Source organism: Oncorhynchus clarkii, chromosome 25, assembly GCF_045791955.1.
Source record: "Oncorhynchus clarkii lewisi isolate Uvic-CL-2024 chromosome 25, UVic_Ocla_1.0, whole genome shotgun sequence".
NCBI classification, from domain to species: domain Eukaryota; kingdom Metazoa; phylum Chordata; class Actinopteri; order Salmoniformes; family Salmonidae; genus Oncorhynchus; species Oncorhynchus clarkii.
Window position 1 is genome coordinate 22,463,607 of NC_092171.1, and position 15,191 is coordinate 22,478,797.

At 43.9% G+C, this 15,191-nt stretch overlaps 1 protein-coding gene across 1 annotated transcript; it reads right to left on the bottom strand.

Moving 5' to 3' along the window:
- Window positions 1–7,244: 7,244 nt before the first annotated feature.
- On the bottom strand, window positions 7,245–8,394 carry LOC139383908 (glycoprotein hormone beta-5-like). Its single transcript, XM_071128514.1, has 3 exons — window positions 8,267–8,394; window positions 7,850–8,048; window positions 7,245–7,582 (listed from the first exon to the last, which is right to left on the bottom strand). Exons 1-3 carry the CDS (start codon window positions 8,290–8,292, stop codon window positions 7,391–7,393), a joined length of 417 nt encoding a protein of 138 aa, XP_070984615.1. The 5' UTR covers window positions 8,293–8,394; the 3' UTR covers window positions 7,245–7,390.
- Window positions 8,395–15,191: the final 6,797 nt, after the last annotated feature.

A 15,191-nucleotide genomic window follows, 5' to 3' on the forward strand; every position in this document is an offset into this window, starting at 1 on the left:
TTAGCCAAGAGAGACTGGCATGCATTGTATTTCTATCCGCCCTCTGATTACAATGAAGAGCAAAACATGCTGCTCTGTTCTGGGCCAGCTGCAGCTTAACTAGGTCTTTCCTTACAGCACTGGACCACACGACTGGACAATAATCAAGATTAGACTAAACTAGAACCTGCAGATCTTGACCTCTACCCATCGTTACAACCATTGAATCTATATGTATTGTGTGTAATGAAAATAATAATTTAATACATTTTAGAATAAGGCTGCGAGAGGTCAAGGGGTCTGAATATGTTCAAATAACAAAATTTGGAAAAAAGTCAAGAGTCTGAATACTTTCCGAAGGCACTGTATATTTTTATCTGTATGTATTAATGTCCAAACAAAATAAGGCAAATAATAAAATAAAACAGTACATATAACATTATTACACCACTACATTGAATACGCACACACTACAACTGTAAGGGTTTTCCTCCTCTTCTTCTTCGGAGAAGCGAGAAGGATCGGAGGACCAATGCGCAGCGTGGTAAGTGTCCATGGTTGTTTATTTAAAAAACATAAACTGAACACTATGAATACAAAAACAATAAACGTGAAACGAACGAAAACCGAAACAGTACCGTGAAAAACAGACACGGAAACAAACACCCACAAACAAACAGTGAAGCCCAGGCTACCTAAGTATGATTCTCAGAGACAACTCGCCTGGACTTGTTGAAATATCATCACAACTAGAAAACAAACCTCCAGGCTTCAGTCAAAACTGTCCTTTTTTAAAAAAATTATATAATTACAGGGGACAGTTTGGAAAAAACTAATCCCGTCCAAATTGTCCTCTGGAATAACGGACATTATGGCGTAATAAATACACAACCAACGTTCTCTAGTAATAGTAGCCCCTTGCGAATAGGGCTATAGCCTTAACTCCTGCAGAATTAATAATTTCTTGCAGTAAAATTATACACCAAATGTAGGCAAAATTTGGTCTTGGGAACAGGAGTGGAGAAATATGATTTATTTCTTTCTTCATCTTGATTGAATGCAATGCTCAGTTAGATATGATCTGTAGGGGTGCTGTCTTCAACATAAAAGCATCATAAATGCTGACAGTATTTCAACCACATAAAATATGCATCAAAGCTGAACTGAAATCTTATCAGAAAAACGATGGATGGTTTTCACAGCTTTCTTTTTCCTTACAACCTGTCAAAGTGATGTCATTTGGACATTTTGCACAAAAAAATCTTTCCCGTTTGTATTTTCTCCCCAGTCCCTAAACGTCTTTGCTCTGCAAAAGATGACAGAGAACTTTGCCGATGTCAACTAGATTAAAGCATTTATTCTATCAATCTATTACATTATTCTAATGACAAAAGAGAAGTTACATGTATCTAATTATAGACAAGTTGACTAACAAATAGCCTACCAAAATGTCTGAAATTATAAGTAGAAACATATCTAAGTCATGCAAAACAAAATCCTGCACCCCTTGTCAAATTTGTTTGACTGTAGCCTATAGCGCATTTTCGATATTTGCAGGTTAGGGTTGGGTGCGGGCAGGTTCACTACGCTGCGGTAGTTGAAGTGTATAATGTTGAGTCATCAGCATACATAGACACACAGGCTTTACTCAGAGCCAGTGGCAGGTCAAGCCTAGACAGCTTCCCTGGGGAATGCCCAACTCTACCTGGATTATTTTGGAGGCTTCCGTTAAAAAACACCCTCTGCGTTCTGTTAGACACACAACTCTCGAGCCATGATATGGCAGAGGACGTAAAGCCATAAAAATGTTTTTTTCCAGAAGCAGATTATGATCGGTAATGTCAAAAGCTGCACTGAAGTCTAACAAACCAGCTCCAACAATCTTGCTATTATACATTTATTTTCTGCCAATCATCAGTCATTTGTGTAAGTGCTGTAAATGTTGAGTGCTCTTTCTTATAAGCGTGCTGAAAGTCAGTTCTTAAAGAGAACCAAGATTTTATGGATCTACTCTGTATATAATTATGTTTTAAGTATTGACAATTTCCAATGTTGACATTCAGGGTATGCATAGAGGTAGCACTATTAACCATGAGTTACCAATGGATTCCGAAACTGCGTTGATACTTGGTGTATTGGGAAATCCGTGAGGTTAAGGTTTTCCCACAGAAAGAAAGTCCAGAAGCTGTAGGGTATACTATTATCTGGCCCTTTCTTGATGATATGAGTGTCCATGCAAGTAAGTGATAACTGATATTAATTATTGAGCAATGTCATGATTTGAAGGCATTCGTCCTTTTTTTTCTCCCAAGCCTTGGTCTGTTCCAGTTAGTTGTTGCTACTTATATTGATTTATATTTTTAATGATCCCCCTATATATCTCCTATCACTGTCTGATTTCCTGTAGAGAAAAATATTATTTCCAGAGGTATTTTAGTGTTAATAGCATAACAGTTGATTTTCCTCATGTCTATGCATAATTTAGATACATGCTGTGTATCGACTTTATGTTGCCATGATGTCTAAAGAAGGCTTTTTATGTTCACCCTGCAGCATGAATTAGATGTGCAGATTGACTGCACTATGGTAAATAAAGTAGGGAAGTCTGAAACAGACTGATATCATGGCTTCTGGGACATAGAGTCCCATCCAGTGACACACAGTCCCACTGTCCCTACTCTTGACACGAGCCACACAGTTACATGGTGTATCACAAAGCCTGCTCCAACTTCTATTATTGAAGATTAATTTGTTGAGAGCACCTCCACCAGCGTATCTCTCATTATGTTGTGGGTGCCTGCCTGCCTGCCACTTAGCCTCTCCCCAGTTCAACTCAACTGCACTGAAGCACTGGGCTGGGCTGTTTAAAACCCACTGTGGCACAGCTATTCCAATAGAGATACATGCCTGGTTTGTGAAGTACCAATGTGGATGTCTTCTGTCCATTTTATGGCCATGTTTATGGTTATGAAGATGTTTTGAATATTGCAAGCTATGCAACCTGTGATTTTCTGGTGAATGTGAACAGATTTATTCTTACTGGCACTCGTAAACTCACAGCGCAGTCGTATATACAGTATGTATGTGTATGGCTCTGGGTCTTAGTCCACTGATGAATACCTGTCTGCTACAAAGGGAGCCTGGCCTCTCAAAATGTACTTCTGAAGTTCATAAAGGGATTGAGCGACTGGGAGCAGTGTTTTTATTTGACAACCGACTGTGGTCGGAGTGTGGTCCACAGCAGGAGAGAAAGAAAGAGAGAGCATGTCCAGCCTTCCCTTAATTACAGGGAGAGAACTAATCACGTCTCAGCTCAGTCTCAGTTACCTGAATGTATTGCTGCATCCTCCATCCCTGTCTCACCTGACACTGCTCTCTCCTCTCTTCTCTCTCTCTCTCACACCTCACACTGGTCTCTCGCTTTCTCTCAGTCCCTCATTTCTTCTTCTCTCTCTCACATACTCTCTCTCTCTCTCTACCCCTCTCTCTCCTCTCTCCTCTCTCTAAAGAACTTCTATTGAAACTCACTGACTGTTTCCTGAGCATACTAATATCTAGCCTCTTTCTCTCTGTTGGTGTGCTAGCTGGATACCTCTCCCCATATGGACACGTCAGACAGGATTGGGAAGCATTTCTTTACACCTGGACTTTAAGGTCCAATCCTTTTCTACTGTAATATGGCTTTCAAATGTTTGGTAAAGCAATGGCATTGATAAGTATCACTGATCATTCCCACTATGGTTCATGTATTGTTTTACAGTTGCACACCTTGACTGTAGCGTCAGCTAAATAAACTACTGTCTGGGACATTACTGTCTGGGGCTTTCTAGTGTAATTGTCATCTTGAAAATGTGCTTCTCTACAGGAATGGGAATGTATTATTACTGGGATACCTGCAGGATGTCAGAATCAATCATTCAATGTATTCTCTCTTCATACTTTGAAATGACTAAGAAGCCAAAGTTTCACCTCAAAGTTCAATTTATGATACCGTATAGTAGTTACATCGGAACTCCCAGAAATGTGATTTGCAAAACTGATACTATCTGTCTGCTATTAGCCCTATCCCCCAACATCTTCACTTTGGCAGATATTCATGTCTCTGATGTGTGATTGGAATACAAATGGCCGGGTACATGGTTCTGATTATGAGCAGGCTGAAATGGTCTAAGCAGTCTGAAATGGTAGAGTTTAACCCATTTTAGTACATTAACATAAATTGTTTTTAGGTATTTAATATAAATATTTTTGTTTTTACGTTGTATTTAGAAATTGAGATAGACTATATATACAAAACTATGTGGACACCCCTTCAAATTAGTGGATTCTGCTATTTCAGCCACACCCGTTGCTGACAGGTGTATAAAATCGAGCACACAGCCATGAAATCGCCATAGACAAACATTGGCAGTAGAATGGCTCTACTGAAGAGCTCAGTGACTTTCAATGTGGCACTGTCATAGGATGCCACCTTTACAACAAGTCAGTTCGTAAATTATTTGCCCTGCTTGAGCTGCCCGGTCAACTGCAAGATCTGTTATTGTGAGGTGGAAACGTCTAGGAGCAACAACGGCTCAGCCGCAAAGAGGTAGGCCACACAAGCTCACAGAATGGGACCGCCGAGTGCTGATGAAAGTAGCACCTAAAAATGATCTGTCCTCAGTTGAAACACTCAGTACCGAGTTCCAAACTGCCTCTGGAAGCAACGTCAGCACAAGAACTGTTCGTCGTGAGCTTCATGAAATGGGTTTCCATGGCCTAGCAGCCACATACAAGCCTAAGATCACCATGTGCAATGCCAAGCATTGTCTGGAGTGGTGTAAAGCTCATCGCCATTGGTTTCTGGAGCAGTTTAAACACGTTCTCTGGAGTGATGAATCACGCTTCACCATCTGGTACTCCGACAGCCGAATCTGGGTTTGGAGGATGCCAGGATCACGCTACCTGCCCGAATGCATAGTGCCAACTGTAAAAACTGGTGGCGGAGGAATAATTGTCTGGGACTGTTTTTCATGGTTCGGGCTAGGCCCCTTTCAGTTCCAGTGAAGGGAAATCTTAACACGACAGCATACAATTACATTCTAGACTATTCTATGCTTCCAACTTTGTGGCAACAGTTTGGAGAAGGCCCTTTCCTGTTTCAGCATGACAATGCACAAAGCGAAATCCATACAGAAATGGTTTGGCGAGATCGGTGTGGAAGAACTTGACTGGCTTGCACAGATCCTGACCTCAACCCCATCGAGCACCTTTGGGATCAGTTGAAACGCCGACTGTGAACCAGGCCTAATCACCCAACCTTCAGTGCCCGACCTCACTAATGCTCTTGTGGCTGAATGGAAGCAAGTCCCCGCAGCAATGTTCCAACATCTAGTGGAAAGCCTTCCCAGAAGAGTGGAGGCTGTTATAGTAGCAAATGGGGGACCAAGTCCTTATCAATGCCCATGATTTTGGAATCAGATGTTCGCCAATTAAGACTGAACAGGTTGACAGAAAAATTATTATAGTTAATTTACCATCATTTGTGTATACTGACACCACGCCAAAGATAACAGTCGAGATAAATTGGCTTGTCAAGAGCTATTAAAAATAAAGCTTTATAAACTCATTGACTTGATCACTCCTGGGAGTGTGAAAATGTAAGACGTTATGACTATTCCTATTTTTCGTTATTGTTTTTGGCCACAGAATTAAACCCTAGTACCCTTGGTTAAGTGCTCTTAAAAACTGAGCGGGGTTTCTTCTCTTTGGCATACTCTCGTATAAGGACATAGATGATCAGACTTCTTAGATCGACAAACCAAGACACCAGGAACCCCTTAAACTCAATATAGACCACTGTAGATTTTCCAGCAAAACTACCAGCTACATTATGTGGTCATTCTTTCACAGCAGTCAGTTAGAGGTGGATTTGGGTTTAGCATGTTATCTGCTTAGGGTAACCATGTTTATGTTTTTGGTTAGAATTTTCCTTTTGAGTGAAAATCGTACAACTTGTGTGTTTCAGTGGTTTCATGATGGAGGCTCTCAGCAGGTGTGACAGAGGAGGGGTTCACTGTTGTGACTGAGGTCTGGAGGACCAGGTTGTCATCATCTTCATCATCATACTTATCATCATCTGTACCTTCCTCTCAGATCCTGCTACCTCTTTTTCCATTAGGATGTTGCAGTGTCCCCCTCAGTCCTCATGCCAGGAGCCCCCCCCCCCCCCCCCTCTCCACCCCCAGCCCAAGGAGGAAGTGGCGGAAATGTCACAAACAATTACAACAACAGGGGCTGTTACAGCAGCTCTTGACAGGGCCACAAAACTGTACTCTCTTGAGAAACACAACTATTGTAAGTCTTCTTACCTCGCCTCTTTCTTTGACAGTGGCAGCGTTGAAGATGGTCAATGTGTTTGAGAGGGAAACTCAGGAGACCGGGCCAGCTGACAGTGCACAGAGGCCCAGGTCTGGTCACTGCTCCAAGTTACGTGTACTGGGTCGAACGTGTTTGCACTATGTATTTTTTAATGTAAGGCAACTTTGTCCGGTTTTACTGATGTCAGGAGTAGTCAAACAGGAACTGAAGATGGAAGAACAGTTGGTTGCTTTTCCATATTTAACAGATATCTCTACATTCCCTCTCCGTAACGTCTCCCATCCTAAGATGGTGGAACTCTGTTGACCCCTGAATGTGACATTTTGAATGATGCTGGTGCCACAACATGAAACCTCCAAAAGCATGAATCACAGAGGGATTGTGCGATTAATATCTGGGGAGGGGGGGGGTGATGAGTGTTTATGTTCCCAGGCTTGAATATTTTGTGATGAACCATAAGGGAGTATGACACCACTGACACCATAGGGAGTAGGTGTGTGCCCGTGTGTGTGCCCGTGTATGTGTCTGTGTGTGCCCGTGTATGTGTCTGTGCGTTTGTGTGCGTGCGTCTTTGCATCCGTGTGACAAAGTGTGCGAGTGTGTGTGACAGTGTCTAGGGAGTGCTCCACAGTCTCCCTAACCCCACCCCCACAGTGAAGTTGCCTGAAGCATGAGAGCTCAAACAGCCCTGAAGCACCTTAGTTGAGTAGGCAGATATTATATAATACTCCTTGTCATGCATATTCATAACGCTTAGAAAAACACGTTTATGTGCTCTTTATGAATGATTTTAAGTTCATCATCAACCACTATGCTCTGAATGTCTTGACTATTCTTTCTTCTCATCTTCTTGTTAACTGAAGAGGGCTGAGTGATCTATATCTAATTTAAATAAAGTATTCAGATTCAGATGACATTATTTATTAACATGTTTAAAGTTTTTCCAAGCTGTATAATGACTTGAAATAGAAAGGGGATTTCCATTCTCTCCATAGAGTAAACATCCAGCGCTGCTGCTCTCCCTGTCCAGTGCCAGTGATGGTGCTTGCAGTCAGACAGAGGTGATGCACTCAGTGGTACTGGTCAGGCACACTCCACAATCACACCTCAGGGCTACAGGGTAGGTGTACATGGGGTCCACGTTGGCTGAGCAGTTAGGCAGCCGCACCGTCACCAGGCGGGTCTCGTTGTAGGTACACACACGCTGGTATGACTCTATGTAGGGAGGGTCCAGGACAGGCTTCTGAAAAGACACACAGAACAGGGTTAATTTACATGAACATCTGTTAATTTATTTCAACAAGTTCCACAATTATGACTTTATAATAAAGTACTTTATTACTGATTTATTACGTTATTATGTCAGGGGTAGATTTAGCTTTTAGCCATGCTACAGTGAAGCATTTTTCTTCAATAATCGTCATAGTTTAGTTACTGTTATATTTTCCAATTGATTGATTTTGTTAACATCTACTGATTTCTAACACTCTCTCCCTCTCTCTGCCCTCACCTCCCAGGTCTCACAGCGTCCCCAGCAGGCGTCAGTGGTGATGTGCAGCCCTCCACAGCCTGGTTTCCTGGCCAGGAAGGTGAACTCCCGGACGGCACAGCCAATGAAGCGGCGCAGGTTGACGGCTGAAGCCTGGCTCAGTGTCTCTGGGTGAAGCCATGACCACAGCCCTGTACAGCACAGCAGCACAGCACACCACCTCCACACAGACACCACACAGGCACCACACATCACATGGTTATCTAGTATTTTTAGACTATATTGTTGGCATTTGTAATGAAAACAATCAAATTAAGAAAACATAGATTGTTGATGAAACTAAAAACAACAACTAAAACATTAAATATTCCAGAGATCTCAGTGATTCCCGACCCTAACTTTACAGAGTACTGATCTAACTAAAGTGTTATAACTCACCACTGAGTACCTCTCCTCTGGGTCATCTGGGCTCACAACTGGTCTCACTGCAGTGGTTGTCCACTGGAGAAAACTGCCACTACTGAACCTCTGAATCAGGAGCTACAGTAACTCCAGTAGCTGTGATGTCTCTGACAGCAGAATCACCTGATAATGGATCCCAGGGAGGAACTCCCAGCTATTTATCCCAGCATCTCATGTCATTCAGGAGCCATTTAAGGCCTTAGTATCCACCATGTCTCTAGTTCCTGCCAGAGAGTCAGGCTCCTGTCTGATCCCCCTTAGGCCTGTCTACTCTATCTCACCCATCAGCCCAGTCACCAATCAACTACAGACCATTAGCCTGATTAGGGATTGAGACTGCTCCTTTGTTCATAGCAATCCACATGGAAGAGGGGAGAAAACCCTCATACCTGTAGATTAGACTCATTTAGCTGATTGACCTCAGGAACTGTTCTTACAGGTGAGAACCTTGCCCTGGAGCGTTAACTTGTACTATTCAGTTCAGTGCAAGTCTGTTATAATTTAGATGTTTTTTCCTGCTATCACACTTCCACAGAGCACTTACTGTAGCTCTAATGTGTTTGTTGTGTGGAGCCCATGGAGACAGAGGAATAATTCACGTCTGGTCTGATGTGTGGAGGTCACAGTAGGGGAGATGAGAGCAGGGGTAGAGTGAGAAGAGGACTGAGTTTATTTGGGTGAGTAAGCACTTCACTCATCATTAAATTACCATTTCCCAAAGCCCTCAGGATACTGGGGATTGAAGCAGAGTAACTCAAGTACTTTAGGAGATTAACCTCAACCTCCAACCAATTATAGTTAGATTAGAATAGCAGGAAGGGAGGATGAGTACACTCTTAGAAAAAAGGGCTTCAAAGGGTTTTTCGGCTGTCCCCATAGGAGGACCCTTTTTGGTTCCAGGTAGAACTATTTTGGGTTCCATGTAGAACCCTCTGTGGAAAGGGTTCTACATGGAATTCAAGAGTTCTACCTGGAACCAAAAGGGTTCTACCTAAAACCAAAAAGGGTTATTCAAAAGGTTATTCTATTGGGAAAGCCAGAGAACCCTTTTTGGTTCTAGATACCACCTTTTTCCCTAGGAGTGTAGGTCTCCACCTGATCTCAGTCATCTAAGCACCCTCCTCCTTTCCTTGACATCACACTCCTAAAGAATTATAAATCTCAAGACAGGTTTTCTAAACTCAGCGCATCTCTGGCTCTGTGTAGGATGATGATACAGTAACATCTTCTGCCTACTGGCAGTACTGAATATTCCCATAAAGCAAAGGACATCATCCAACCATGGACGTTAATTGATTAAGTCCATTTACATTTATAAAGCATGTTTAATCAAGAAAAAAAACAGCTTACAAAAAACGCAACGTCACTACAAATTATTTAAAAAGTTGCCTATAAACTTTGCCAAAATATTTCAAACTACTTTTGTAATACAACTTTAGGTATTTTTAAATGTTAATAATCGATCAAATTGTAGACTGGTCTTTCTGTGTTCAATACAGGAATAAAAACAAACCAGCAATACTTTTCACGTCTTGCGCAACTCTCAACAGTGTACCCAGTTCCTAGTTGGCCTACTTCTTCATTGCACAAAGGAATAACCTCAACCAAATTCCAACGACTGGTGGAAGCGGTAGGAACTGAAAACAGGTTCCTAATAACTAGGAACCTGTTTACATACTCGATACCATCTACTGCATCTTGCCTATGCCGTTCTGTACCATCACTCATTCATATCTTTATGTACATAGTATTTATCCCTTTACACTTGTGTGTATAAGGTAGTAGTTTTGGAATTGTTAGGTTAGATTACTCGTTGGTTATTACTGCATTGTCGGAACTAGAAGCACAAGCATTTCGCTACACTCGCATTAACATCTGCTAACCATGTGTATGTGACAAATACATTTGATTTGATTTGATATCCCTTGGCAATGACAACTCAGGGAACAGAGGCAAAAAAAAATATTCTGAACAGTTAGTCCTCTGGGTTTTGCCTGCTACATAAGTTCTGTTATACTCAGACATGATTCAAACAGTGAGTGTTTTCTATCCAAATCTATGAATAATATGCATATCTTATATTCTTGGCATGAGTAGCAGGAAGTTGAAATTGGGCAAGCTATTTATCCAAAAGTGAAAATTCTGCCCCCTAGCCCCAGAGGTTAATAAACAATTTCTAAAGACTTGACATCTAGTGGAAGGCATAGGAACTGCGAATGGAGTCCTAAGTCAATGGATACTGTAATGGCATTGAACTACAAAACCTCCCAAAAAACTCCCTGAATGGATTTTTCTCAGGTTTTCGCCTGCCAAATCAGTTCTGTTATACTCACAGACACTATTTTAACAGTTTGGAAAACTTCAGAGTGTCTTCTATCCAAATCTACCAGGTATATGCATATCATATCTTCTGGGCCGAGTAGCATGCCGTTTAAGTTGGGCATGATTTTCATCCAAAATTCCGAATGCTGCCCTAGAGAGGTTAACTCTGAGTTGTTTTAATTTGGTTTTGCCTATCCTCAAGGACTTTCTCTAACTCTTGATTTAGGTTTTTACTCTTTTCTAGCACATTAGCCAGTTCCTGTTTCTGTTCATCTAATTTATGCGCATGCCTCATTCTTGTCTACTGCCTGCTCCATTTTACCTCACAGATCTCTATTTTTCTAGTTTCATCTGCTGCTGATAAAATGCTGTGATTAGGATGCCTGTGTATTGTGGTTTGGACCGTTCTCTGATCTCAGTGTTCCACATTACGATTGCATCCATACATTCTTGGCTGGTTTTGAACTTTCTATCTACCGGAAAATGTGTACCAATTTTGTCCAATTTGGCTAATTATCCCCACCATTTATTTGGTTCTTGGTGTTGGTCATATGCATTTTCCTTTTTTACTCATCCCTTCCCGGGAGTTGCCTGGCCTCTAGAAGCCTTCTCAGTTATTATTGACTAGGCGTCACCCCCCAACGGCGTTAAGCCTATTAGGAATTTGGTCACTCTTTGTCCTTGAACCACCTTCTCTCTTTCCTGCTATTGTTACTACAGACTATGGTTGTCCAAACATTCGTACACCCACACACACCTCTGGCTTCACGGCCATTGTGGCTGGGACATTCACCCTTCTTACGGGTCTGGCCAATATACCGTTACACTAGGTTTTTACCCTCCACAGGGCTACCCTGTTCAGGACTTCCCCTCTCTCTGAATTTTACGCTCCACAGGAACTATCCTGCTCAGGACTTTATGTGTAGTGATATCTGTTCTTCCTCACTTCATCTGACCTGACCTCTACCACAAAGTGCTCACTCCTCCCAAACTCACAGCTGTCATGACGCCTGGTACCAGACTGTGTCTCTTCTCCTCCCAGAGGATCCCTCCCATAGGATCCCTGATGGCTAACAATAACACATCCTGACCTAATGTACAGTGGGGAGAACAAGTATTTGATACACTGCCGATTTTGCAGGTTTTCCTACTTACAAAGCATGTAGAGGTCTGTAATTTTTATCATAGGTACACTTCAACTGTGAGAGAAAACAAAAATCCAGAAAATCACATTGTATTATTTTTAATTCATTCGCATTTTATTGCATGACATAAGTATTTAATACATCAGAAAAGTAGAACTTAATATTTGGTACAGAAACCTTTGTTTGCAATTACAGAGATCATATGTTTCCTGTAGTTCTTGACCAGGTTTGCACACACTGCAGCAGGGATTTTGGCCCACTCTTCCATACAGACCTTCTCCAGATCCTTCAGGTTTCGGGGCTGTCGCTGGGGAATAGGGACGTTCAGCTCCCTCCAAAGATGTTCTATTGGGTTCAGATCTGGAGACTGGCTAGGCCACTCCAGGACCTTGAGATGCTTCTTACGGAGCCACTCCTTAGTTGCCCTGGCTGTGTGTTTCGGGTCGTTGTCATGCTGGAAGACCCAGCCACGACCCATCTTCAATGCTCTTACTGAGGGAAGGAGTTTGTTGGCCAAGATCTCGCGATACATGGCCCCATCCATCCTCCCCTCAATACGGTGCAGTCGTCCTGTCCCCTTAGCAGAAAAGCATCCCCAAAGAATGATGTTTCCACCTCCATGCTTCACGGTTGGGATGGTGTTCTTGGGGTTGTACTCATCCTTCTTCTTCCTCCAAACACGGCGAGTGGAGTTTAGACCAAAAAGCTCTATTTTTGTCTCATCAGACCACATGACCTTCTCCCATTCCTCCTCTGGATCATCCAGATGGTCACTAATGGTTTTCTTTGAGACTGTGGTCCCAGCTCTCTTCAGGTCATTGACCAGGTCCTGGCGTGTAGTTCCGTGTAGTTCTGGGCTGATCCCTCACCTTCGTCATGAACATTGATGCCCCACGAGGTGAGATCTTGCATGGAGCCCCAGACCGAGGGTGATTGACCGTCATCTTGAACTTCTTCCATTTTCTAATAATTGCAGTTGTTACAGTTGTTGCCTTCTCACCAAGCTGCTTGCCTATTGTCCTGTAGCCCATCCCAGCCTTGTGCAGGTCTACAATTTTAACCCTGATGTCCTTACACAGCTCTCTGGTCTTGGCCATTGTGGAGAGGTTGGAGTCTGTTTGATTGAGTGTGTGGATAGGTGTCTTTTATACAGGTAACGAGTTCAAACAGGTGCAGTTAATACAGGTAATGAGTGGAGAACAGGGCTTCTTAAATAAAAAACTAACAGGTCTGTGAGAGCCGGAATTCTTACTGGTTGGTAGGTGATCATATACTTATGTTATGCAATAAAATGCAAATTAATTACTTAAAAATCATACAATTTGATTTTTAGGATTTTTGTTTAAGATTCCGTCTCTCACAGTTGAAGTGCACCTATGATAGAAATTAGACTTCTACATGCTTTGTAAGTAGGAAAACCTGCAAAATCGTCAGTGTATCAAATACTTGTTCTCCCCACTCTGAATGTTATACATTACCCTCTCACCTCAGTGACATAAGTATATTTCATATTCTCAGAACCCAACAATACTTATAAAACGGCGGAATTTCACTAACTGCTCTCCCAAGACAACTGTCTCGGGAAACATTTCAAACATTTCAGAGAGATAATGACACCCCCTCCTCTCCTGGAAGATAAAGTGTACCTTTCGTTAGTATTCACTATGCTACTGTCACGTATTAACAAGGTGGGTGGAATCAGGCGCAGAGAGCAGGTGCAGTGAGTCGATAGTTTATTCTCCGGAACCAAACACGGTCAACCCTAAATACAGGGTGAAATAATCCAACACAGGATTAAATATATCGGAGCAAATAACACAATACGTATTCACGAAAATACATGAAACCAAAACAATCCCGCACAAAACAAGGGCGGGACAACCTACTACATATAAGGACGTCAATAAACTAAAATACACACAGGTGAAACTAATAAGACAAAACCAACAGACAAACGAAAAAGGGATCGATGGTGGCTAGTAGGACGGTGACGACGACCGCCGAGCACCGCCCGAACAGGCAGGAGAGCCAACTTCGGCGGAAGTCGTGACAGTACCCCCCCCCTGACGCGCGGCCCCCGCAGCGCGCCGCCACCGTCCTCGAGGACGACCCGGAGGACGAGGTGCTGGGCGATCCGGGTGGAGGCGGTGGAAATCTCTCAGGAGAGAAGGGTCCAAAATGTCCCTCACCGGAACCCAGCATCTCTCCTCCGGACCGTACCCCTCCCAGTCCACGAGGTACTGTAGGCCCCCCACCCGGCGTCTCGAATCCAGAATGCCCCGAACTGTGTACGCCGGGGACCCCTCGATGTCCAGGGGGGGCGGAGGGACCTCAGGCACCTCACCTTCTTGCAGGGGACCAGCCACCACCGGCCTGAGGAGAGACACATGAAATGAGGGGTTAATACGGTAATACCTAGGAAGTTGTAACCTGTAACACACCTCGTTTATTCTCCTCAGGACTTTGAACGGCCCCACACACTGCGGCCCCAGCTTCCGACAGGGCAGGCGGAGGGGCAGGTTCCGGGTCGAGAGCCAGACCCTGTCCCCCGATGCAAACACGGGGGCCTCACTGCGGTGCTGGTCAGCGCTCCTCTTCTGCCGTTCGCCCGCTAACCGTAGTGAGTCCTGAACGGCTTTCCATGTGTCCTTGGAGCGCTGTACCCATTCCTCCACCGCAGGAGCCTCGGTCTGGCTCTGATGCCATGGGGCCAGGACCGGCTGGTAACCTAACACACACTCAAAAGGAGACAAGTTAGTTGAGGAGTGGCGTAGGGAGTTCTGAGCTAGTTCAGCCCAGGGAACATACCTTGCCCACTCACCAGGCCGGTCCCGGCAATAGGACCACAGAAACCTGCCCACCTCTTGGTTTACGCGCTCCACCTGCCCATTACTCTCGGGGTGAAAACCTGAGGTTAAGCTGACCGAGACCCCCAGTCTCTCCATAAACGCCCTCCATACTCTGGACGTGAATTGGGGACCCCGATCATAAACGATGTCCTCAGGCACCCCATAGTGCCGGAAGACATGGGTAAACAAGGCCTCAGCAGTCTGCAGGGCCGTAGGGAGACCGGGCAACGGGATGAGACGACAGGACTTAGAAAACCGATCCACAACGACCAGGATCGTAGTACTTCCCTGGGACGGGGGAAGGTCGGTAAGAAAGTCCACCGATAAGTGTGTCCACGGCCGTTGTGGAACGGGGAGGGGTTGTAATTTCCCTCTAGGCAGGTGCCGAGGAGCCTTGCTCTGAGCACACACGGAGCAGGAGGAGACATAAAATCTCACGTCTTTAGCTAGCGTGGGCCACCAGTATCTCACTCTCAGACTCCGCACTGTCCTCTCGATGCCAGGATGACCCGAGGAGGGGAGAGTATGAGCCCACCGAATCAGCTTGTCCCGGACCCCCCTCGGTACGTACTGAGTTCCTACTGG

Coding starts and splice junctions, on each gene's coding strand:
- LOC139383908 (XM_071128514.1), bottom strand. CDS start 8,292: ATGACCCAGAGGAGAGGTACTCAGTG. Junction 8,049..8,266: donor CAGAGGAGAGGTACTCAGTG/GTGAGTTATAAC, acceptor GTCTGTGTGGAG/GTGGTGTGCTGTGCTGCTGT. Junction 7,583..7,849: donor GACGCTGTGAGACCTGGGAG/GTGAGGGCAGAG, acceptor GTGTCTTTTCAG/AAGCCTGTCCTGGACCCTCC.